The 27,052-nt window shown below is 44.7% G+C and overlaps 1 protein-coding gene across 2 annotated transcripts in view; it reads right to left on the bottom strand.

Annotated features, from left to right (window-relative positions):
- Positions 1-27,052, bottom strand: part of TTC4 (tetratricopeptide repeat domain 4) — a 223,136-nt gene that overhangs the window by 162,273 nt on the left and 33,811 nt on the right. For both annotated transcript variants that reach the window (XM_085602541.1, XM_085602542.1), the window contains exon 3: positions 19,453-19,570. In XM_085602541.1, the coding sequence (XP_085458667.1) occupies positions 19,453-19,570 (118 nt within the window). The remainder of the gene's footprint in view (positions 1-19,452; positions 19,571-27,052) is intronic.

Genomic DNA, 27,052 nt, shown 5'->3' with positions numbered 1-27,052 from the left:
ATTCTTTACCCAGCCTAATAGACAAACCTCAGGGGGTACATTGCACAGATTCCGACACCACCTTCGTTAGCAGGTCAGTAACTTTACCCCAAAATCTGTATATACCTTCACAGGTCCATGCAAGAAGCCCGCATCCCCCTGCCCACAACGCACACAGCAGGAGCTTTCCCGCAGACCAAACCGCATCAATTGCATCGGGGTATAGTATAGTTGGTTCAGGTATTTAAAATGGATGATGCGGAGGTTACAATTTGCAGTTAGTTGGCCAGTTAGGACGCAGCAGAACTTCCACATCTCCGGCGACAGTGAGGACCCCAGCAGCGCCACCCATTTGTTGTATGAAGGTGAGTCGAGCTGTTCTCTTTCCCTAAGAGACGCCGTATACAATTTCATGATCAGGCCTGTGCAATCCGCGCCCGCTAAACCCGCCTGTAGTGCTACCAGCGGCTTGGGTTCTGCAGGGTAATCGAGGTAGACAGTACGTATCGCCTGTCTCACATGCACATAAGTGATCCCAAGCATGAACCCCCGGTCCCTACCACCCTGCATGTCAGAGAGCGATCTGAACTGGCCTTGTTTATAAAGGCCGCCTAATTGCTTAATTCCCACTGCTCCTAGCGCTTTAAGGGTTGCCGGCTCTTTTGCAGCAGAGATACCCGGATGCGCAGCGAGCGGCAACTGTGGGGCGTAGAGATACTGCAATTGTGTGCGCCATGCAAGCATCTTCCACGCCCATGCCTTGCAAAGTGCGGGGTTGATTTCGGTTCTTGGTTCGCCACTCCCTCCAGACAAGGCAGTCGCAACCAGGGCAATCAGAAGAACTGCATTGGCTTCAATAGCAACATGCGGATGGAATTGCTGTGGGAAGAACCAATAACGTGCAAACTGGGCCTGTGCACAGAGATAGTATAAGCGTATATCAAGGGCTTCAAAGCCTCCACGCTCGAACTGCAATACCAGTACCTCCCAGCTACATCGAGGCTTCTTGCCGCCCCATACAAAGGAGCTTGGTGCTTCACAATGATCATGAAACCGGTAATCGCCCATCTCAGATCTCATAGTATAAGGTTAATTATCTATCTAGACTGCATTCTTCTTATGGGCCAGAATTTCCAGTCCCTTCAGTCTCAACTTCAGACCACCAGTTCTGTTCTATAAGATCCGGGCTTTCTCATGAACAATGAAAAATCCATCCTAATGCCCTCCAAACAAATAGAATTTTTGGTATTCTTGAGAATTCGGAGAGCGCGACTCACCAGTTTCCCCTATCCAAAGTCAATTCAATAAAAACAGAAATTGCCTATACTGTTCATAACATAATGTGTATTTGTAAAGTGTACATTCACCCAGAAGGGTATCTTGGCGCTGAATAACAGATGTTTATTGTTCCCAAACTCAATGGTACTCTTTTTATCGACCTCAGAAGGATGAAAGGCTGAGTGGACCAGCCAAGATGTGAACCTGTGACAATGAGCTCGAACACAGGCCTCTACAGTGGACGCTTTAGTCCACTTAGCCACCAGACCCGGCATGATGTCTTCCATTTCTCTCAGAGCTCTTTCAAGGATTGTACGTGTTCGATCCTTGTCGATTGAGCCCACTTTTCAGGGACCTCTTCACTATAGAACACTCCAAAGGTTAAAAATTCACCATCTTCGCAAAATCCTAGCCTATTCCGACGTCATAAGTTTAGATCACAAATCTTGGTTGGAGCTTCATTGGTTTATCGCCTATTTAGATGCCTGGAAAAGCAGGACTATTTTTGCTTTGGCTCCAGATCTGGTTTTGGAATCAGATGCAAGCCTGACAGGCTGGGGCACCCACTGTGGTCAGATCTCGACTGGAGGTACATGGTCTTTTCAGGATTCAAAATTGCACATAAAGGGTTTAGAGATGCTTGCAGGCTTCTTTGCAATCCAAAGTTTTGCAAAACACAGTAAAATGCTCCGTTCTTCTGCGCATGGACAATCTCACAGTGGTAAAATACATGAACCACCTTGGCGGCACAAAGTCCAAGCCTCTCGCAGAATTTCAAAACATTTTTGGGAGTTATGTTTCGATCACAAGATATATGTTTGAGCAGAATATCTTCCGGGTGTTCTCAATTCAATTGCAGATTGGCATTCACGTTATCTACATGATTCAAGTGATTGGAGACTTCATCCCACTATTTGTTTTTTTAAACGTTGCCACAAATGGCGTCCTTTTCAGATAGACCTTTTCGTTCCAGAATCAATTCTCAGCTTCTACAATTTTTCAGTTGGAGACCAGATCCGTTAGCTCTTGCAACTGACACTTTTCTTCAGAACTGGGATCAAGGATGCTTTCCCTCCTTTCCTTATGATCAACAGGGTGTTAGCCTAAGTCTGACGACAAAAAGCAACTCTAGTCTTAGTAGTTTCCTTTTGGCAATCACAGGTATGGTACCCTTCACTTCTGGAACTCACAACAGACTAGGCAGTTCTGTTGCCTTCCTTTCCCAATCTCCTCCTAGACCCACAAGAACACAGACACAATCTTGGGCTGAATAACACTCTCTCTCTTTCAGTCTGGAAAGTAACGGGTCATCTCATCTAATCTATGCATTTCATCGTAAGCTGCAGAATATATCAAAAAATCCTGGGCTCCAGTTACTACCAAGGCTTACAAGTCAGCCTGGTCTGTTTGGTCAAGCTGGTGGGGGGAAAATCTGTTGAACCCTTTTCAGCAGATATCACCCTAATTGTGATTTTCTTAGCATCACTTGCCAGTGAAGGCAAAACATATCGCACAGTCAATCTGGATCGTTCAGCAATTTCAGCGAACCATCTCGATGTCAATGTAAAGCCAGTGGGAGAACATCCTCTTGTTTCTCGCCTGTTAAAGGGGGTACGATGTTTTAATCTTCCTCTTCCAAAGTACAGTCATTTGTGGGATGTGAATTTGGTCTTACAAATGTTTATTTCTTGGCCAGATGATGTTTCTCTTTCCCTCAAAATGCTTTCTGGCACGTTAACAATGTTGTTTTGTTTAATTTCTATTAAACAACTTTCTGATGTGAAGGCTTTGGATATTTCCTCACGTATTTTCAATCCTACAAGTGCTGTTTTTAACATTAGAAAACACACAAAGAAAAATCTAACTACAGTGTTTTACCCTTACTTATCAACTCAGCCTAAATTGTGTGCAGGTAGTTGTGTATGAACAAAAAACCACCCGTCTCAGAACGTCCTCAGATACTCCGCTCCTTAAATCCACAAAGAAACCTCACAAACCTGTTTCTTCCCAGACGCTTGCCCATTGGGGTAGATAGATTATGTCCTTGGCGAGGATAGGCACATCCATGTTTGGTGCTCACTCTTCCAGCGGTGCCAAGGCATCCAAAGCTTTGGATTCTAGTCTGGAGGACATTCTGAGATCGACTGATTGGTCAAACAATAATACATTTCGTAACTGTTATTGCAAACCTGCACATACTGATTCTTCTGTTGTAATAAATATGCTTTGAACAAGCATAATCAGAGCCTAGTAATCTTGAAGGAAAGTCTTAATATTATTAAAAACACAGAGGAGAGTATTATTCCAGCGCAACAGTTCTATTGATCATGTTATTCCCATCCTTTAACATCCTCTACCACGTAAGATGTGTACACGTTTTCCCAAACATCAACGAATCAACTTCCTCATCATCAGGCTCTCCAATCTTCTTCCATACAAACAGGCAGTTGCCCGTTTCTAGTTCCAGATTTTTGGACTTATCTCAAGAAATGATAACTCGTGGTTAGCTATTACCACTGTGTTTCTCATATTGCCTATTTTTCATACTTCATGACTTCTCGCTCAAGAAAGAATGACTGTCTGCAGTAGAGTAGACAGGTGTTCTATGAGCCTGATTGATCAATGTTGGTTCTAATGTTTTATTCTTATTGGCTTATCGTTTCCTAAGCCTCATGGGATTTGTAGTTTATTCTAAGTTCTTGACTGCTGCTGTTTAAATAAAGCAAGATTAGAGAAGCATAATACTCACCTCAGTGTCTTTAATAAAACTAAGACTTTCTTTCATGATTACTAGGAAAAGCTACATTATAAATCAACCAATTCACAAGCCACACTCTTTGAATTCCTTGGTCATCCATCAACCACATAAATTCCCGTTATCCCTTAATTTCTTACCTCATGTTGCTCTTCCTCGTTGCATCAAACATACAATTACAAGCTGCCATTCTACTATAGTGCGACATCTTCCCACTGCTAAGTTTGGCAACATTGTTGTATACCTCCACAACTTCCAGTGGATCTGAAAACACATTATTTTTTTAACCCCAACCAAATAACCTTAATTAAAAACATATTCCTTCACTTCCTTCCATCAAATCTCTTCGTATACTTAATTTGTGCCTTCAAGATATTATCCCACCCTCGTTCCTAACTTTGTTGTGAAGAATTTCTCATAAAATAGTGAGTAACAGATAAGTTTTTTGCAGCCTCAGTGTAGACTGCCGCAACTCGGCAAAGTAGTAGCAACTTACCTTTTCAAATACAAACAAACATACTCAACAGCACTAATATGCATCAAACAATACAGTGAGAAGAGCGCAAGCCTAGTCACAAGCTCAACATTTTAAATTCAATACCCAACATGACACCCTCCCTAAAACTTTTGTGATACTTTCCTTAGTTTCCAAAATTCTTACAGCGATTCCTCGTTGTCATTAGAGTGAGCAGGGTTGGCTACCTGGTTTGCTGTGAGGTACAGACACGCTGAACAGGTTTCTTTAATGGGAAGCTATAGAAAGCAAGGAAATGTCTGTGACAGACAACAACAGAATGTCCCTTATTGGTAGCAACTCATCACATATCCAAGAGATTCACCTAGGAGTTTGGCTGATTGAGTGTAGATTGTTGGGAGTTGGGTAGGAGAGAGAGGGATTGGGAGTGTCTAACCTTTACAGGTTTACTATACATGGCTTCAGGAAGAAAAGCTACAATAGAGCTTTTCTGGCATTGCCCCTCGTATTTGGAACTCTCTCCCCCTGAAATAAGAATGATCTCTTCAACTACATCTTTCAAGAAAGAAGTCAAACTTCTATTTATGAACAGATTTCTAGACTAGATCTGCAAAATTTCCCTTTTATGAGTAAACTTTTTACTTGTCATATGTATATAGACCATGTTTTACTGATATGTATGTTTGTGCCTTCATTCACTTGTAAAGCGCTCCGATACCTGCGAGGGACACGTTCACGCTATTTAAAACTTTTAAAATAAATAAATAAATAAATAAATGGCCGGGCCGGGGTAGAGGGCATTTAACTCCAGGTATTGGGTGGTACTCTAGTGGGCTAATGAGGACTCTGTGGAGGAAAGGAAATTACAAAGAGGGTTTGTCCCTATAAACCATCTACTTAGGGAAGAACATTGGCGATTTCACAGTTTGCTGGGTCGACCAAAGAGGGTGAAAGTGAATGAACAAAATAGTTGTCAAAACATAAATTCATGAATAACTCACCACCTATGTCAAATGTAAGGCGGTACCTACTTGGCCTGGACCCGATCCGGGAAACCCATTCCAAATGATACAATAGCAACTAAGAGGAGTTCGAACCTCACATGGTCATGCTGCTTAGACTTTAAGAAAGACAGACAGTTTGTTGACAGATGGGCTTTTGCAGCTTCTAAGGGAGCGGCATCAACCAACTGAAAACAGACATTTGGGGTTTGGTCCCACACTGTGCTCACCTTTCCGCTCCGAAGCCAGCGAGATCATCTGCGGCGTACCCCAGGGCTCATCCCTCAGCACGACATTGTTCAACAATAACATGGCACCGCTCGCCCACGTCGCCCGACTGCAAGACATCAACATCATCTCCTACGCCGATGACACCCAGCTGATCCTCTCCCTCATCAAGGACCCCTCACCACCAAAACCAACCTCCACGAAGGAATGAAAGCAGTCGCCAAGTGGATGAAGGACAGCTGACTGAAGCTAAACTTGGACAAGACAGAAGTCCTCACCCTCGGCTCCACCCCTCAGTCTGGGACGACTCCTGGTGGCCGACCGCACTGGGAACAGCTCCAACACCCACCGACCACGCACGCAACCTAGGGTTCATCCTAGAGTCCACTCTCTCCATGACAAAGCAGGTCAACGCCGTCTCGTCCTCCTGCTTCAACACCCTCCGCTTGCTCCGCATGTTCTACAGGTGGATCCCCACCGAAAAAAGAAGAACGGTCACCCAGGCCCTCGTCAGCAGCAGGTTAGACTATGGAAACGCACTCTACATAGGAGCCTCGGCCAAACTCCTGTAACGACTTCAACGCATCCAAAACGCCTCTGCACGCCTGATCTTCGACATCCCTCGCCGCAGCCACATCACACCCCACCTGAGAGACCTGCACTGGCTCCCAGTCCACAACACCGGACCAGCATACCTCAACAGACGACTCAGTTTCTACACCCCCAACTGCCAGCTCCGCTCCGCTTCGCTGACCTCGCCCTCGGCACGGTCCCCCGCATCCAAAGAGCGACCTCCGGCAAGGGAGGGGGAAGATGGGGAGAATCCAACAAGGCAAACAATCATACGGGAGGCCTCATAATGAAACTACTGTCCTTCCCATTCAGGAAGCAAATTTTGAGAGCAGGTAGATCACATGATAAGATCTTCTTCAAAGGAAGTCATCTGCAGGAATACTAGAAGAGCCAGGCCTATCACTCTGTACAAGTACTCACTGGTATGCTACAGATAGATCTTCCCAGAAAGAATGCAATTCAGATGAAAGGAAGAATGTCACAGTAAAGTCAGTAGCTTCAGCTACGGCCTGATAGGTATTTGAGAACAGGAGGAGGAAGATAGCAGGCAGGAATATGGAGACAGGAAGAAGAACTCACGTCAGGAGTAAGAGGTTTTGCAAGATAATGCAGAATTAACCACTCTTATACAAAGTGTCCTTACATTGAGATATAAGAAACTGAAAAATCACACCACTAGATGGGACAAAGGGAGAGCCACAAGAGACGGTCACAATATCCCAGAGCAGTGCAGTATTAAATGCACTTCTAAAAAATCCCTTCAAAGCTTGTGGTGTGGAGCAGGATTCTTGCTTTTAGAGACGAGGGAACAAAACACACAAACAACGATGATGCTGAGTGACATGAAGCCCTTGAAAGCTGGTAAGGAGGAGGTGGTTAGCTAGGAGTCCAAACAAGACTATGCATAGCTGTAGCATTATGGGTACTGTATTAGATGCATTCTACTGTTAGATCACATTGAGTAGGTACCAGAGATGAAACACTTGGCTTACATTCTAGCAAAGCCAAATGGCATGTTTAATCAGACAAGCAGTTAAGGGGGTAGGACAATAGGCCTAGGATTCCAAACCTGCTCTTTCACAGCATTATTGTTTGTGTTGGACCCGGCATCCTGGGCAAGGTTTTCTCCCAACTTTTTTGCCTTGTGCACCACCTGTTTTAGCGGATTACATTTTTGCTGGCTTTAGGACTCTGCACACTTTACCCCTACTAACCAGTGCTAAAGTGTTTGGGCTCGGTCTTTTAAACATGGTAACACTGGCTTAAACCCAATTGGCACTTTTAATTAACTTGTAAGACCCTACTAAATGGGTATTAAGTGTACCCAGGGTCTGTAAATTAAATGTTACTAGTGGACCCACTTAAGAAGCACTTTAAACATGTCTCAGGCCTGCTATTGCAGCCTGTGTGTGCAGTTTTAAACTCCCACTTCGACATGACCTCTTGCCAGACTCAAACCTCCCTTTTTATGACATATAAGTCACCCCTAGGGTAGGCCTAAACAGCCCAGAGGGCAGGGTGCAGTGTATTTAGAAAGATGAACAAGTCCTTTTACATTTTGCATATCCTGGTAGTGAAAAAATACCTAAATTAGTTTTTCCACTACTGTAAGGCTTACCTCTCCCATAGGATAGCTTTGTGTTACTTATCATACTTATTACATTATAATTTTCAATTGGGAGTAGGCAGGAGTATCGGTAAAGCCTTCCTAACTGGTGAAGTTAAATTTTAAGTCACAATTCTGAAAGAAAATTACATTTTTAGAAAGTTGCCATTTTCTTGCCAAAACCATTTGGTGCCTGCAGCTTGTTTGCTGGGTCACATGACTAGGTGTAGCCTACAGTTGATCTTTGTGTATTGCTCCCAGACAGCGAAACAAAGGGCCACATGTGTTGGCAGGATAGGTCATCTCCAACTTAGTGGGTGGGGGGGATGCTGTCATCTACTACAATTGCACATAACAAAGGCCCTGACTGAGCACACTCACTAAGGGTTTGACACTAGTCTATTAAGACCCCAGACAATCTGGGGCCAGGGCAGGGAGGAAAGGAATTCCAAGCACCTCTGGGGGTGGAACCCCCCAGAACCTTCTCCTACTGCAAAGTGGGCACCAGGTATAAATATTGGACCCTCAGACCCAACGGTTCAGATCAATTCTGGGCCTAGACCCAACTCTTCAGATCAATTCTGGGTCTGTGGTCCCTGCAAGAAGGACTACCTCGCTGTGTGAAGACTGCTTAGCTGATCAAGGACTAATTTCTGCCCAATGCCTGCTCTGCTGCTGCTCCCGACTCCAGCCTGTCTGTGTGTCCCAGTACTCCAAGAAGAATCTCCAATGGTCTGTCTGCTGACCTCCTGTTCTGAAGCTACAGAGACAACACAGGCTTTGCAGTGCGAGGCATCTTCTAGCAAGGCCATTGGAACTGCAGCTTTGTGACGCATCCCCATCATAGACTCTTGCAATGCAGCCACCTTTCGATGCATCCTCGGCGCTCTTTCTCTTCTTGTAACCTCCCATGAGGACACCCAGTTACATGTGTTGTCACTCGATACGTTTTAATTACAGCCTCGAGCACTATTTTCTTAAATGACTATCAGTCATACTCTTCCTCCTTAGTACCGCCTTTTCTCGTCTTGTAACCTCCTATGAAGGCACCCCCCCGGTACAAGTGTTGTTACTCGATACCTTTTAATTACAGCCTCCGAGCACTATTTTCTTAAATGGCTTTCTCCTGCCTGCTGTTGCAGGCAGGACACACTCTCCCACAATGCTTTATTTTTTATTTAACTAGCGCAGCCCACCTCAGCCGGAATAATGGTGGTGAATTCTTTCTTCTGTTAATTGCGATCACAGAACACCACTGCGTGCCTTTTTTTTTTCCTGTTCATTTATTTTTGTTACAATGGTAACCGCACTTTAGCTTTAAACATCTTAAGCTAAAGCGTGGGTGCTACAGTTGCTTCAAAAGTGAAGAAAGAGACAAAAAATGCATTCCCACACCTTTTTTTATATTTCTTTACTTTTGACGCAATTGTGGTAACCGCGCTTTAGTTTAAAATGTTTAAAGCTAACACACGGGTGCCGCCATTATAACAAATGTAAATCAATAGAAAAAAAAACAGCATGCAGCTGCCATTTTTTTTCTATTTGTTTACCTTCGTTACAATCACAGCACCCGCACTTTAGCTTTAAACATCTTAAGCTAAAGAGTGGGTACCGCATTTTGCATCGAAAGTATAGAAATGGAAAAAAACCTTTTTTGCCTATTTCTTTACTTTTGAAGCCATCTCAGCACCCGCGCTTTAGCTTAAAATGTTTAGGTTTAAATCTATTTATTGAAAGAACACCGTCAATGGTATCAGCACTTAGCGCCTACAACCCAGCGGGCCGGCAAATTGCTGCTCAGGTATATCAGCAAGGCAAAGCACAGCAGAAGTCAAAGCAGACATTGCAAACCTAAACACAGCATGCCGCCTACAACCCATCCGGGCAGGCCGTGTCTGAAAAGGTGAGGAGAGGGAAAGGAACTGTCCGCTATGGGCTGATGCTAGCGAACATAAGACTCGAAATGCAAAAAGTCCCCGTCCCTAAGAAGCGGACCTGCTAAGGCCTATGGCCTCTGGAAAGTGCTCCATGAATCGGTGACAGACTTTGAGTTTTTAAAGGAAACTAAACACTCAAAACAATTTTATCCGGTAGACTGATCCCAACCACCCCCCCACCCATCCAAAAACCCCCACCCCCCCGTTCCATGTCCACCTTGCAATACCTTGGACCCTCCCCCCATGACTCCCTCACTCATCTGTCCCTGGTGTATCTGCGAGGCGTAATAAGCGTAGATAACGTGGGCAGGTGACCTCACGAAATTCGGTAGCTAAAAGTGCCAAAAAAGGCTGCCACAACTCTCTGTACTTGGGGCCCTCACCCGCCATGGTCAGCGTGAGCTTTTCCATTCCTAGGACGTACCACAGACGATACAGCCAACCCGTGAAGGTCGGGACCGTAGAGGTACGCCAATGTGTAAGTATGTTCTGTATCGCCGACCCCAGCGCTATTGCCATTTGTCGACCTCTGCGTGAGCGAAGCGGATAAGTCAGGGGGTTGGGAAGACCAAGTAATATGTATGCTGGGAATCTAGGTAGCACGGTGTTAAAGTGTTTATCGACCTCATCAATCACCTGTGTCCAATAGGGCTGAATGTGTTCACACTCCCACTGTAAGTGTACCAATATGGTCGCACCCCCTCCAGCATCGCGCCTCCCTGGTGTGGTCCATTGAATGTTGACGTTCTGGAGTGTAGTACCAATAAGTTACCACCTTCGTGAGGGTCTCTGTGAGCCCCATATGGTAAGCGGAATGCCGGGCCCTATAATAAATACCCTCTCACTCCTTGTGGCTAAGTGACAGGCCTAGCTCCCTCTCCCAACGAGCCCTGCCCGGATTGTGAATGTATGCAAGTCTAACCTGGAGCATCTTGTACAAGTCTGAAATTAATTGTTTATCTGAGGTGCGGGTAATGAGCCATCGTTCATATGTGGAGACGCGTCGATCCGCCTCCGAACGAACCCGTGCATCCAGCGCCCAATGACGAACTTGCAAATACCTGAGCCTTTCCACTTGCGGCAGCGCATAGTCCTGTTTAAGTTGCTGAAAGGAGATAACTCTGTCTGCCCCATATAAATGGTACAGGAAGCGACAACCAGCCGGTTTCCAGGCCGCAAAAGCCACCTGGTCCATTCCCGGAGTGAAATCCTGATTGTCCAGCAGGGGAGTCAGTGGGGAGGGAAAGGTGGTAAGGGCGTGGTTAATATTAGTGCGGTCCCACACTTCAAGAGGGACACGAGTTATATATGAAGCGTACAAGTTAGGGGGTCTATGTTGCCTACGGAGGAAGGGGATCTCCTGCAGTGGCCGCGCTGCCACCGCTTGGTCCTGAAATAACCAATGTTTCTCCGATTCCCAACGGCTCCATTCAACCAAGTGTCGTAGTTGGGTTGCTTGATAATAAAGCTGTAGATCGGGGATGGCCAGACCACCTCCCTCCGGGGGCAGAGTCGACATTGACCGCTTCATACGTGGCTTCCGACCGTGCCATATGAACTGGGCGAGGTCAGCCTGGGGCTGCTGCACCCAGCCAGCGGTCGGGTGTAGAGGAATGGTGCGAAAGAGGTAAAGAATTTGAGGTAGAACGGTCATCTTCACCGCCGCAATTTTCTCCAGCCACGAGAGGGGGCTATACTTCCATTGGCCAAGCTCCCGACGGATCTTCCGCCTCAGGGAAGCATAGTTGATAGCAACCACCCGCGGGAGAGTGGGCGCCAATTGAATCCCCAGATATGGAATTGTGTCTTGGGCCCATTGGATGGTCAGCAAACTCTGAAGATATTCCCGGGTGGAACGCGACAGGGAGAGATCAAGGGCCAGCGATTTGTCGACATTGACCCTGAACACCGCAACCCGTGCAAAAGCATCCAAATCCACCAGACATGCCGGCAACGCCGTGCGTGGGCTCGATAATGAAAGCAGAACATCATCTGCATACAGGCTGATGGTGTGGACATAGCCCTCGAACCGGATGCCAGAGATCGCTGGGTTTTGCCTAATCCGCTGGGCCAACGGCTCCATATAGGCGGCAAAAAGGAGGGGTGACAGAGGACACCCCTGTCTGGTGCCTCTCTCTATCGGAAATCTGGTGGACGTGTAGCCGTTCACCCGGACCGAGGCAGACGGGTACTTATAACAATTAAATATATGTGTGCGAAATTTCTCCCCCAAGCCCATCCGGTGCAATACACGTTCCAAGTACGGCCATTGCACTGGGTCGAATGCCTTCTCCGCATCGATTGTGAGGAGCATGTACTCTCTCTCCGTGCGCGAGGCCTTCTCAATCAGATGAAGAGCGCGTTTCGTATTGTCCGGTGTTTGGCGCTCCGGAATGAAACCCATTTGATCCAGGTCAATGAGTCCGGGCATGTGGGGTGCGAGACGATTGGCCAAAATCCCTGTGTACAGTTTAAGGACTATGTTTAAAAGGGAAATAGGGCGGTATGCGCCACACTGAGTCCCATCTTAGATATATAGAACTATAGAAGCAATACATTTCCTCAGGTCTGGGAAGTCCCTGGGCCCAGATAGCCTCACCAGAGTCTCATATCGAATTTATGTGGATTCTAGCAGGGATACTAGCAGTGTTGTTAAAAAAAACTTGAAGGAGGAATCAGGAGTCACCAACACTATGGCAGAGGCATATATTACACAGATTGCAAACAGATGAATGATCTTAGGGAACTGTTCAATGTAAACATGAATATCTTCACTAGAGTTTTTATCTCAAGACTAGACACATACATGCCAGGTCTAGAGGACTCCGACCATCGGGATTCATCCAATTAACGGCAAACAACTAACAACATTTGAAAAACAGTCTTTATGATAGAAATAAGTGTCCACCGTGAATTTAGCTTTGGGTGCTGAAAAGACTTTTCATCAAGCTCTGGTGAGAGATTTAGGAGCTGGATTTCAGTCAACTACTTTGCACCAAGAGCATAGTAGAGTGGCAAATGGATTCCAAACAGCGCACACAATAAAACTGTCCTCTTATTTCCACTTCTGTTCCTTCTCTCCATAGAACCTTTTGCAGCCCAAATAAGAAACAACCTGGATATCCATGGTATTAAGTAAGGACGAAACAGACATACAATTAGCCTATGTTCTTCTGACCTGGAGGGGGCCACAAGCCGTACTCAGTGCCTCAGTTTACCATCTGGATTGCTTTAAGCGTATTTCAAATTAAAATGGAATAATTACAGATCCTTAATTTAACTTTGAAAATGCAGCAGGTTAGATATCTACATTCATCCTTCCTATTCACTTGGGGTAACTGCCATATTATATACTTTGGGATAAATCTAACCAACAAACTGACTTCCATGATGAAAGCTAAATGAAATCCATTAAAAGCCATCATCAAACAAATTTGGCCAGATGGAAATCCCAGATTTTCTCTTGGCTGACGAGGTTGGAAGTCATTCAAATAATTGTCTTTTCAATGGTTTTATACCTATTGCAGGCACCCCAGATCCCAATCCTTCGGGAGGACAGAACCAATCGAAGACTTATTTGGGGAGAGACTAGAGAGAGTCTAGGAAAATGATAGCCCCTACATATAGGAAGTGAGTAGCAGGTCTGGACCTTTGGAGATACCACCAAGCCACCTAGTTAAGGTTACTACATGTGCGGACAATGAGAGAAACAGAAAAACAAGCATTGGCAATGTCAACAGGTCTGTCTTTAAATTAATGTTGTATGGTGATGTGAAGCATTACAAGTAAATAGCATGGATATTTATTTATTTGGAAGCAAAGAAATGTAAAATAGTATTGGTGTAGGTTTAAAGGTCAGATGACAGTTGCACTTTTAAGCCAAACATATGTTAGTGCCTGCCCGCCTCCAATCTGTGCTGTTACCAGAGAAAAACACCATACATTATCTAGTTATCTAAGGCAATTTAATAGCATTACAATACCATGTGTACGCCTCTGAAAGTTCCAGCTAGCCAGCGAGATAAATAAAGAAAATGCTTAAAGCTGGATGAAGGGCAAGCACTTTTTGGGGGAAGCACACAACTCCTACCCAATCAAAATATTTACTCCTGGCACCCAACTTATGGGCGGAGTCAAAGCCCCTCTTTAGTGATGCCTACATCATTGTGTTATGACGGCTGCACTGTCATGCTAGGCCATAAAAATGGACCCACGTTGATAAGGCTATGGCTCTATAGACGCTGTGGGGTCTTCTTTGGTTACCCAAGTCAACCCAACCTAAAAGTACATATGCCAGCACTAGCACAAGCACAATGATATTGACATGGGGCACCGGAGCGACCCACTTCAGTTTGAAAACTTTCCCCTGTCTCTCCCCGCTCTACCCCAAGACACCAATCGCAGACAATCACCAATTCACAAGCTCTTGTTTGGAAGTCAATTTGGACATGAAAGGAGACAGACTGCCATATTATAAAGGACATGTTTCTTAAAGGGAACATTACGTTTTGAATACCGGTTTATCAAAGTAGATTGATTAAACTACTACCAGCTATGTGCTGCACTTGTCGATCAAAGAAACACCCTAAATAACATTTGTTATGAAGTGTAACACTTCAAAGGAGGAGGGTTACATTAAATATACATAAGTTGTTAAAGGAAGGGGAAATGTACCAGTAATGGCACTGTCATGTACCCGGGACCATGCACTTGGTAGAGAGACAGAGGATGATGAGGGGGAAATCTTTGGTGAGATGTTTCCTCAGGACAAAGAAATAGTCTACATATAAAGCAATGCTGCAAACTTATGTTCAACTTATACCTAACACTGCAAAGACTCAAAGTCATACCTGGATGTCTCAAATAAATGTAGGAAATGTGGGACATAATCTGTGGCAATGCATTTAGGGTTGCCATGTTCAAAATGTAAAAAATTGAAAGTGGTCTTGAGCTGTACCAAGGATATCTAAGAATACCCTATTATCAAACGCGCCATATGCCATTTACTGGGACAGAGAGACTTAAAGACAGAGGGAATAACTAACAGAGATGGAGTTTTATTTGGTCTCCTATTGCTTGCTGAAAAGCAACTAATTGGAAGCAGACAGAAGCACCCACAATGCTTAAATGGAATCACAAGCTGTGGAACTTGCTAGCTATGGCAAAACTCATTATCTGAATGGTCATGAGCGTTTCTGGAACATCTGGTAAATATTACTAAACCATCTGATAAAGACAGACAATACAGTGATGAGACAAGTGCAGTTCAAGTTCTTAGACGTGTACTGCTCTTAAGGCTTTACTAACAGACAATCAAGAGATATGGAGTGATGTCTGCTTACAAGATGACTTGACCTTGATGCGCCAACGGTTCTGGGGAAGTTGTAGTTGAAAGGTAAACTTTGTTATATGTCATCAGAGATAAAAATTGAAATCGAAATGAGATTGGCTGTTGGTTAGCTGTAACTACCAAATGTGTTGGCATTGTAAACATTCCTGTATACGTTCCGAAGCAACTTACATGATGAATAAAATCTTTAAGGCAAGAAATGATTCAACAAAGGCATTTGTGCTTCCACTTTTAAAGTCTTCATTGGACACAGTAGCACTAATTGACTGTAACCTATCTTTCTTTTACTCTTTAATGCTAAGATAGTGGAGGCAGAAGTCAATGCCCAAACCACTTCTTTCATTACTGAAAATGCATTACTTGATCCAGTTCCGGCAAAATCACAGAAGTGAGATTGCTCTGGTTGCTGTCTAGGATGACCTGTACATGATTTGGATCAGAGCATACCTGTCTGATCATTCACCAGCTGCAGGCCTTTCACTCACACTTGGCATGTCACAAGACATCAGTATCAGGGCTTCTATCTTTCTTACTGGCTTGTTCCTTCGTCATTGTTCCGGATAATGCTTTTTCTCCTCTTTATTCCTCTTTACATCTCAAGGTTCCACACCTGTGGAGCTGAATCCTGTCCTTGTATTTATTATGTGAAAGCACCGTTGTGACCTACCTTCCACTACCAATAGAAGTACCATCTCCTTCCATTCAATCGGACACTACTACGGCAACTCCCTCTACGTAGGAATACCAGCCCAACTCATGAAGAAACTCCAGACGATCCAGAACACCATGACCAGGTTCATCTTCGACCTCCCCAGATGGACGCAAATAACCCCTCACCTCAGGAAACTCCACTGGCTACCAGTCATGAAGAGATGCCAGTACAAGCTACTCACCCACGCAGGTAAGGCACTACACAACGAAGGACCTGCGTACCTCAACCAACGTGTGACCTTTCACCAGCAAACTCTGATCCGGATCCCTCGTCCTAGCTGCAACCCATCGCATTCATCGGACCACCAGCAGAGGCCGCTTCTTTTCCCATTTGACAGCCAACACCTGGAACGACCTATCCCTGCACCTCAAGAGTCTCACCATTGCTCAAACAATTCAGGAAGGACCTCAAGACCTGGATGTTCAACCAATAGGAGAACAGACGGCATTGAATGGTCAGACAGCGCTTCAAGACCTTCAAGGGTGAAGCAGCCACACTCTACAAATCCTGATTGATTGATTGATTGAGCTGCATGCCTGGAGAAAAAAAACCGATATCCATTTTGCGCCTGTTTGGATCAGTCACAATACTGCAAATGTATCTTAGTTACAACAGTGTAGCTGGTGCCAGGTCTTGGAAGAGGTCTTGTAGCATTTCCAAAATTGAATTGAAAGTTCTGCTCTCGTATTTGTCACAATCTTATCCTTTTGCGAAAGGAAGTTATCTTTTGCACTGTTTCGGGGTTGCCTCAGGCCCCCATCCCCCAAGTTATGCTCCCTTCCAATCACAGGGAAGAGGCTCCACAGTTGGGCTATAGGGCAAGTGGGAGGCACTTCACCATTTAATATACTGGACTCTACATCCAAGACTGTTGCTCAACCATCACCTTGGTACAAGGGCAGCTTAGTTTTGTTTAGCAGTGTCTATTTAAAAATATGCTATCTGTCATGTCTTTTGCAGCCCTCCACAGAAACCCTTACTCAATTCTTCTGCAATCCTCCTTCTTGCTCTTCACTTTCTTAATGTTTTAGTTCCTGTTTTTTATGACTTTTGTGCAGGCACAAATGGAAACACATTCAAGGCAACATTTTATGTGCTTAGTGTATGAGGGTTTCACTCTCACTCCCATGCACACTCCCATTAGGGCCGCCAGTATGCCTCTGTGTGTGCAGCTCCTCAATAGTGGTTGGGTCACTGTAATCTCTATTTTTATGGCTTATACCCAAAGTTACTGCAGATTCCAGGATCAGGTGTGGCATGTGAGCCTCCCTCTTGATGCTCTTCCCCTGATTGCAGTTCCATTCTTCTCACCACTATGGCTGTTGCACCAACTCAAATTCAGCACAGTTGATATCTTGGTTTCGACATGTATCCGCCATGTTTCATGCAGCTCCCATCTTTCCCCACTCACCAAGCCAGCAGCGCCTCTTGGATGGGTGCAGCATCCTAATTTTATAAATAAAGGGCAATTTCTTCTTCTCTTAATATTTCAGGAACCTTTTAAAAGATATACTCCAAACTACACAGAATTTCAAGTTGAGCCAAGTACTGTGAGGCTTGTTGTAAATCTGTTTCATATGAGAAGTTTTTGCTGTGCATATGTGCAAATATTCCTCTGGGAATTTTTGAGTGGGAAACACATTTTGGGCCAACCCTATAATTGTTGACCCCCTTAATCAATCTTCAAGAAACGTGTAAAAATGTCTGCGGTGGACAAACGTGTTATTGAAAGTTTTGTCAAAGAGGATTAAAGATATCAAATTGCGGTGGACAAACGTGTTATTGAAAGTTTTGTCAAAGAGGATTAAAGATATCAAATGGACTAATTAATTAAACCTTAAGTACAGAGTTACTATTAGCAATTCCGATATATACACAAACTCAACTTACAATCCTAGCTGGGTATTGCTAAGAAACAACAGGCTTCATTATTGCCGCCACAAATGACTCGTGGGTCAAAGGTGAAATAAGCACACAGATTCACATAACATCCAAATATCGGAAGTAGCATGGTTACATCACACCCACACGTACAGGATAGGTCCTGTTGTTCAGATAAGAGGGTTAAAACATTCATGCAGAAAGACGAAAGTCACCACTTCATTCAAACACTTGGATATGGTATTAGCAAAAAGATAGAAAGACTTGACCTGGAGCTCACATAATGGTCTCACATGATTCGGGTAAGTGGGAGGCAAAAAGATATTACACACATTTTACTTGTATTTGTGTATCTGTAACCTGCTTTAGTCATGCTTCTTGCTCAGGCTAACAAAACCCACAGTAAGTGTCAATCTCTGACACGGAGGCAACCTTGCATTTTGGTTCTGAAGGTGAGAATATTTAGAAAGCTTGATTAGCTGATAACTTCCAATTTTTGTTACTAGTGAAGGTCGTCCTCCTGTTCTAATGATCTCAAGTAGGCAGCGGCTTCCATTATTCATGTGAAATCTTCCGACGTGGCCAATGCTAGACGCGTGTAGTAGAGACCTGTAAGTAGGTATAAGTTTAACGCCATCTATAATTTCCGGGGTAGAACCCAGCTGAGTGCGACTCACCGACTAATTATTTTTCTTTGTCAATAAACCCTTTCAAATCCTATTGTGCTGCTCAAGGTTTTTTTTCATAGACAGGGTAAAGACATTACAGTGGTTTAAGATGTCACATATGCATTACAACAAATACATGATACTTGAGCTTAGTTTAGGCTAATAACTATGCCAAACATTTATTTCTTGGAAGTGAACCAATCGTGTCTAGTCTGCACTGCAAGAGGTTCTCACCAAGAAGCGTGTCGATTATGTATTGGAGTATAACAACGTTTCAGTTTCTACTCAGCGTTGAAGAATCAAGTTTATTTCACATTATTTGTCTGTTCTAATAAATAAAAAGAACAAAAGATCGCTCAATGTGACAATGAGTCATTTTCTGCTTAGGTTCAAGCAGCAGGGCTGGAGAAAACGTGTGCAGAAACTCCATCACAGACAATAATGGGGATGGGAAAAATGACCAAAAACACATATAAAAGGATCAATGAGCCAATTGACGAGCAATGAAAAGAGACATCTGTGAAGTGCAAACAATGATGAACACCTCAAACTCTGGAAAGAATAACAATCAGTCTTTGGAAAAGTAAAATGGTGAGTTACTAGAGTATGATATTCCAGGGGGGACGTCACACAGGGGCCAAGAATACTGGTTTTGGTACTCCTGCCCCACAAGAATTACATCTGATCTAAACATTCTACATCTAGGGTGGACCAGGGAAATATCAGCACTTATTTTATATACTTGGGTAACAGACAGTTCCTAATCCGGAATTTGCTTGAAAAAGCTTCTCTAACTACTACGGCTGTAACAGCCCAAATGGAAAGACAGTATTAACGCTGCAGTCAATCCGTGTTCCTGCCTTAATAAAATGAGAAGGGGAAACACAAACCATATTTCCTATTACTAATTCCCAATTATAACACATAACCAACATCACTAATAATAAAAGCAACACACTTTAAGTTGTTCGTCTGAAGAGATTTGGCAGATCATGGAATTAGACAGTACCTTCAGGGGGTCGGTCCTCATCAAATATGATTGACTGAAGGCATGCCAAATCTGGATTCTCTTTAGGGTCAATGTCAGTAGGCGCTTTCTTCATGAACATTGGAATCTTGTCAAACTCCTATAAGTCATGGAAAGAGAACAGCGTATGAAGGTATCTTTACACTTGCTGAACACAAGAACAGACATCACTAAATGAAAATAAAAATTATGTAAAGCATTTCATAGTTATCGTACTTTTTAAATATATGACTATCACAGATTTTCTACATAGTACAATTCAGAGGCATCCTATGGAAAAGGATAGCCTAGCCTCCATGTACCCATCTAGAACATATAATCTGGATAACACTTCCCAGTCTCAGTCTAGATTGATGACACTGTTTTGGGAATACAGCGAGTGATTACACATTTCAATATCAAAACATTTCGGTCACCCCTATAAGATGTATGTATTTTCTGGTCTGGCCATTTGCAGGTTTTTATCAAATCCTACTAATCCACAAACCATCAAGACGTGCATTCTGCAAGCTGGAAACGTAACATCTTTGAGTCAAATATCCTTAACAGCTAAATGGGGAAGGAGAATTACAGGTAACCACAACCATTTACTCCTACCTCTGGCTTTTCTGTCAATATTTGAGAGAATATACCTTTCACTAAAGCTGTTCAAAGCAGGCCTGGCGTGGTTTTGCGTAGCAAAACTCTGCGAAGTGACAAAAAAAATCTGCGACATTCAGTGCTGTGAGAACTGCCATTCGCGCTGGTTTTCCTGCTGCTCGGGTAGAAATTCTACTCAAGTGGCAGCTCGCGAACTTACAGTTTCCAAGCGCAAATGGGGAAAAAAACTCTGCTGCACTACGCGAAGTGCAGTTTTCTGCACTTCACGAGCTCCGCAGAGCGCAGATAACTCCATAAATAGAGCGGAGTTCACCGCCCAGGCCTATTTCAAGTGGGATCTGGCCATTAATTAGTAATCCCATTTACAGGTCCAACTTTCACCTTGACAGGGCTACATTATTTTTATTGTTGGTTTCACTGAACTGAGGTAAGATTGAGGCAGCTGGGACCCCTCTCATGATCGGATATGAGAGGGTTCCGAGTAGGATTTAAATGCAAAAACTCCATTCCGGCACCGCCTTCATGAAGAGCTACATTATTTTTAGTGTTGGTTTCACTGAACTGGGGTTAATATTCAGGCAGCTGGGACCAGTCTCATGATCTCATATGGAGAGGGTTCCAAGCAGGATTTGAATGCAAAAAATCTATTCCGGCACTGCCTTCTTGAAGGCTTCTAAGGAACCCCAGTGACAGCTATCCTCAACCTCCATCCCAGTCAGTAGTTCTCATGCAATAGATACACAACAGCTTTGTCAGACAAGCTGTATTATGTTAACACACCAACTCAACAGCTGTTAGCTGGTCCTAGAATGTTCTCTCGAATCAAAGCATGTACACATTTCATAAAGACCCATAGCAGAAACCTCAGTTCAAAAGCAGACACCTCATGCATGCAATACAGGAATCTGATGGACTTGTCCGCTCATCTTTAAGCAAAATTAGAGAACAGTTCAGCTTCAGCCTAATTTTATACCTCCAAAGGAGTGCAATGTCACAGAATACCCTAGAGGCATGCCTTGTAGAAACTACATTGTTGGTAATGGCCCTTTATTTAGGGTTACACAAACTCCTTTGGAAAACCTACTCTGGTAAAGATACCAATGAAGGCTCCATCCACTGCAGGAGCAATGGTAGTCCTTAGGGTATTTGCTTCAGGGTACCTGGTAGCATGATTCACTATCAGTATGAATCTGTTCCCTGATGCAGTTGGAGGGTCAAGGGGACCGACAATGTCAATCATTATCCTTTCAAAAAGAAACCCCAAACACTGGAAGTGGAATTAAGGGGGTGTTTGGGTGGCTACCTGCTTTGCGTCTGGCTTGGCAGGTAGCACAGGAGTTTGAAAACTCATTCACCTTCTGGGACATACCTGGCCAGTAGAAGTGGGTGACTAACCTACTCCACATTTTGGTCAGCCCCAGATGCCCAGCTGAGGGGATATCATGTGCTAGAGAGAGTAAGAACTCTCTATACTGCTGAGGTACTGCCAATCCCCTAGTGGCACCGGGTTTAGTGTCTCTGGCCTCAGTATACAGGAGTCCCTCCTCCCAATAGGTTTGGTGGAAGCCACTGACCTCTCTTTTCCTGGTCAGCAGCTTGCAGTCTCAGGCTCTCAAGAGTAGGACAGGTCCTCTGCCCTGAGCACAGCTCTTCCATAGAGGGTCATCCGAACTTAGGAGCTCTGCAAGATAAGACACAAGTTCCTGAGGTTCAGTTCCCTCTGGGGCTGACCGGTCTTCTCCCTGAGAAGTGCGGACCTGAGCTTGTGGCTGATTTGAAGCTGGTTTTCCAGGCTTCTTGCTTTTTGTTTCTTGGAGGGTTGGGCCATTATTCCAGGCTCCAACTCCTCTTTTACACACTGGACTTTACATTGTGCTCTTGTGTTCACACACACCTATTCAGGTATGCCCAGCTTAGCTGCATGGGTCTTTTATTTCGACCTCAGCCCACGCTGAGGACTACAGATAATTTCTACAGGAATTGCATGAGATACCACCACCTTCTTTTGGCCAGTAACCCCTCCCCATTCTAAGGACACCATTGCCAGGGATGGATCTTAGTCTGGTTGTCAGCAGTGAGGACTGTGAATGTCTCACCAGTCATATACTGTCTGGAGGATATCAGTTTCTCAGTCACCATAGTGACACTTGCACCTGTGTCCCTCAGAGCTTCAACTCTAACCCCATTGATATGGGACTGTTAATTGTATTTCTCCAGGTTACTAGGCCAGACAGCCAGAGCAGCTACATCTACCCCACCCTCAGAGACTACAGTTGGGTCAGTGTGCTCTATGAAATGGTCAGGGCACATCTGGGTTCCCATCTGGAGACTTACCACTGCATTATGAACCGCAGGTGCACTATGAGGGGTTCTTTTTGGGACAGAAAGGGTCCCCAGTTTGGTGGTCAATGCATTTACAATTAAAGCACCAAGCCTTCTTGGATCCCAGTTCTTACCCTGGTACTCACACTTAGCCAGTGTTTTGTCTCGGGACCCACGCTCCTGAACAGGTTTATGGGGGCCTTTAGAAGACTCTTTGGTTTATCCTTTGATTGGTCACCGTCGTTCCCTTGGGGCGCTTAGTAACCCCTTTCTTTTGGTCACCCCACCATGAGTTGCCTTGGTTATCCTGGTCTTGACCCAGTGGTCTGCCTTCTTTCCCAATCCTTGGGGAGAAATTGGACCTAGGTCAACCAGGTACCGATACAATTTTTCAGGAATACAGTTACTTAACAGATGTTCTTTCATAATAAGATTATAAAGCCCATCATAATCATGTACTTCATTCGTACTTCATTCGTTTTTAACCAGCCACCTAGTGTTTTGACTGAGGAGTCAACAAAATCTACTCAGGTCCGACTCAGGGTTTTTGCGAGTTTCCCTGAACCTGATCCTGTACTCCTCAGTGGTCCGAAACCCTCAGAGTATCCTTCATTAGGTCTCATCCAGTGTCAGGAGCCTATCCCTGCACTTTCATGAGAACAGCTACCAGAGAAGAGAGCCCCAATACGTTTTGCTGAGTTTCCTCGTTTTACAAGCCCTCTCAAAGGCTGCAAACCATTTGGTGATGATATCACCCTCTATATATTTGGGGACAATCCCTTTGCAGATCTTAGGGTCAAAGTATCATCCTTTACCCGATTTAAAATTATGCTGCCATCAGAGATGGGTCCTAGGCCCATCTCAGCTCTTTCCTTTCTATAGCTAAGAGTTTAGCCTCTAATGCTACCTCTTTGCTAGTTTCTGAAGATCTGCATCTTCAGTCTCTTTTTCTTCTGGCATACTATCTGTAGTACTATCAGTGGGGTTGCTGAGGGAATCATCATCCTCATCAACATCCCCTTGCCCTGTCTCAGTAGGGGCATCTTTTCCTGCATGGGCTCTATCATTTTCTGTAAGCGACCCTTGCAGATAGGATTTCGTGGGTCAGATTTTATGCTTGGCACAGGGCCTTAAGTTGGGTCAACCTAAGGTTCTTGTAGGCGACCAGGTTGAGCTCCTGGGAGGGTCCTGCTACCTCAATCATGGTATTAAAGTAGTTAGGGCCTTTTAAAGAATTACAAAAAATCTTAAGAAAGCTGTCTAAAGGGCCAAAAAACTGAAATACTTTTAAATTCTAAACAGTTTGGGCTGGGGGAGTTAATACAAGGCCCTATAATTTTGAAAAAAATCCAAAAGGCGAAATTTTTTTTTTAGCTAAGGACAATTTTGAATTCCTTAGTGGTATCTCCTATTAACCAAGTGGTACAGCACATGTCAAGTCTTGTATAACATTGCTGCCACCAATGTAGGAAGCTGGCTCTTCATATAGTATACCATAGAGTCCAGGTATCTCTTATAAGTGGACAAGCGCTTGCTCAGGCAATCCCAATGGGCTCTCTTAGAGGTCGTGTGGTCAAGCAGTCTTAGGCTTATCAGAGAGGAGTATTAGACATCTGTAATATACACATTCAATAAATAGTGCATACGACTTAATAAGTAGATCAACACCAATTTATAAAAATAACACTTATCGTTATATCATATTTGGCAGCAAGATCAGGGAGGTACGTTTCGGGATAAAGATTTTCATAGGTTTCAAAAAGTGACACTTAGTACAATTTCTGAAGCAGTAATAATATCCTATGGAGGAAGAGATATACTGGATACAAGTACTTCACAGCGACTTATGGGACCAATCTTCAGGACTTAAGGAGAGTACAAGCAAAGAAAGATCCAAGACAGCACCAATAGGTCACCTCGGGCGGCACTGGGGCAGCTGGGTGCAGGGTGCATTACAGCGTTGGGTGCCCTTAGTAAGTCAATGGGGATCGGTCTAGTCACAAAGTCGCTGCAGGTAGGGACTGGGAGGCCAGTCGGGCTGAACCACCAAGAGGGCTCAGGTCTCATGATGCTCGGGGGACATGGGGACACCTTTAGTCCTCTTCACCCATGGGCCGGGGCGGCTGGATGAAGAGGTGTTCTAAGGCGTCGGGAGACTCGCTGTTGGAGGGGGCCTGCACAAAGAGGCTGCAGGCAGCGTTGGGAGTCCACAGATGGCAAACCCTAGGTGGGCTTCTTCTCTGGAGGGGCTGGGGACAATACTGGCACCATTGGCCCACTTCGACTCGGCAGCTCGGGTGCAGTGGTGCTCTCCGGTGTTTGGTTTTGGAGTTCAAGAGTCCTCACAAGTCTCTTGGGGTGCCTACAGGTGCAGGGAAGCAGCTCTGCTACTCCACAGGAGTTCCTGGGTCTTTGGTGAAGGGCTGGCAGCCCTCGCAGGCTTTTGGAAGTTCTGCAACTTCAGGACGAGTCAACTTTCTTGCACTTGATGAGGACAGCAGGCATGCCGGCAGGATTGACACAGGTCAGTAGCTGCTCTTCTGTTCTTGCTTTTGCGGCTCTACAGGATCCATCTTCTTCTTTCAGGTCAGCTCGATTTGACTTCCCTAAATACTAGATTTTGTGGCACATAGGGTAGTAGCCAAAGGGCCCCTTACCCCTGGGGTCAAGACGCCCCCTACATGACCACTTCAAGAGGGCAGACTCTGAATTTTCGTGTCCACATCAGGTTAGCCCACCTTAGGGGTGGACTAGCAGGAGGGTGAACACGCCTATTTGACTACTAATTTTCCCACCAGTCCATGCATCAAATGGGGTCTGGTCAGGGGGTGGGGGGCATCTCCTCGCCTCTGATGGAAGCCAGATTTGCATATTAAAGGTGGTGAGCTCTTTGAAGCTCTCTGCCGTGGAATGCTAATTTGCAGGTCATCCTGTTGGAGGGGGGTTAACACCTTTTGCTGGACAGGCTTTGTTCATGACCTCCTGAAAGCATTGGCACTCGCCCCTGGTGGTCAGAAAACTTCTCTGTGGTGGTAGGCTGGTCAGAACCAGTTGGCCAGTACACAAGTGGTTGGTACGTTTTCAGAGGGTCGCCTCTAAGGTGCCCTCTGGGTGCATGTATTAACAAAGCCATCACTGGAATCAGTGTGGGTTTATTAATACAAGATGTTTGATACCAAACATATTTGGTTTCAGTGTAGCCTACATGGAACTTATGTAACTCGTTTTTAACCAGTACCCAGAACATGTACTTAAAACTGCTTCCCTGGGCACTTGTACTGCCAGTAATTAAACACAGCTATGTCCACATATGTAGTGTAGTGCTCCCTACCTTAGGGCTGTAAGGTCTTCTTTAGTGTTGACTTACCTATATTGCATGCAGTGTCTGTAGGCATGGCACACAGGACTGTGTCCCATGTTCTGTTTTCACTTTTGTCTGCACCAAAACGCGCAGCCTGCAGTGGCAGTCTGTAGGTGTTTGGTGAGGGGGTCCTTGGGGTGGCAAAATGCTGCTGCAGCCCTTTAGGACCCTCTTTAACCTTCTTGCCGTAGGTACTAGGGTTACCACTAACCAGGGACTCAGAGAAGTGTTAAAGGTATTGCCAATTGGGGAAACAATTGTACAGTTACGGGGGGGGGGGGGGGAATCTGCCACTGGGGACCTTTGTCAGCAGGAAGCCAGTGCACTTCCAGTCAAAATTGAATTGAATACCAGGCAGAAACTGGGGGTGACCATGCCGAAAAGGGGCACTTTTCTACATTCGTCATTAGAAGTAGTGAAGTGGCTGAGGAAAAAGCATTATCGGGAGCTTGATAAAAGAAAAGGATTTTGGCACAGGGCAGAAATCAGAATCTAAGAGGGTGCTATCCCAGTCAGGCACAAGTTAAGAAAGCTACCATTTATTGTGAAAGAAGAGTATCACTAAACTGGTGAAATCGTCACTTTAGTTGTCACCATCGGTGGTAGCACGGAAAAGGAATTAGGAGTTGAAAATACCTGTGATTCTTCGCAGCCTAGATAAATAAATCTGGATTGATTCTCACCCTTTGCCAAAAACTACAGAGGTGTTAAACTTGGTCGCAGGTGTCAAAGTGGTTTTCTTTTTTTTTATATACTCTTTTTATTAAACAAAGAGAATCGATACCATGTATACAAATAGGAGGAATAAAGCATCTTTACGGTATAATTACATCTGAATATTGAATCATACAGGCGGTGACGACTGATCCAGGACTCAAGGCATTACAGGTTCCTCTAGGGAGGGGATCACAGGTGGAACACAAATGTCACCCCGGTATGCGTTCCATTTATTCCAAATTGCAGACCACTTTTTGGGGCACCCACGCGCTGTGTATACTGTCTTCTCCTGAAACATGCACCAGTCCATGTCTGCCTTCCATTTATTGAGTTGAGGCAGCACCCCATAGCTGGGCTATATTCCTCTTAGACCACATCAGACCCAGTGTGACCCATGTTTTGTCCTTGCTTTTTAAGCCTGTGGGTTTCAACAAATTTAAGAGACAACGTTTGGCTTCAGGTCTAAGGCTTACCCCAAGAAATTCTTTCATGCACTCGTGTATCCCCTGCCAGTAACTCTGGATGTACCCACATTCCCATAAGATGTGCATGAATGTGCCTTACTGCTCACACTGCCCCCTG

Source organism: Triturus cristatus, chromosome 4_2 (assembly GCF_964204655.1).
Source record: "Triturus cristatus chromosome 4_2, aTriCri1.1, whole genome shotgun sequence".
In the NCBI taxonomy this organism is placed as follows: Eukaryota; Metazoa; Chordata; class Amphibia; order Caudata; family Salamandridae; genus Triturus; species Triturus cristatus.
Note: the sequence above shows the minus strand (reverse complement) of the source record. Positions and strands in the feature narration are given on the sequence as shown.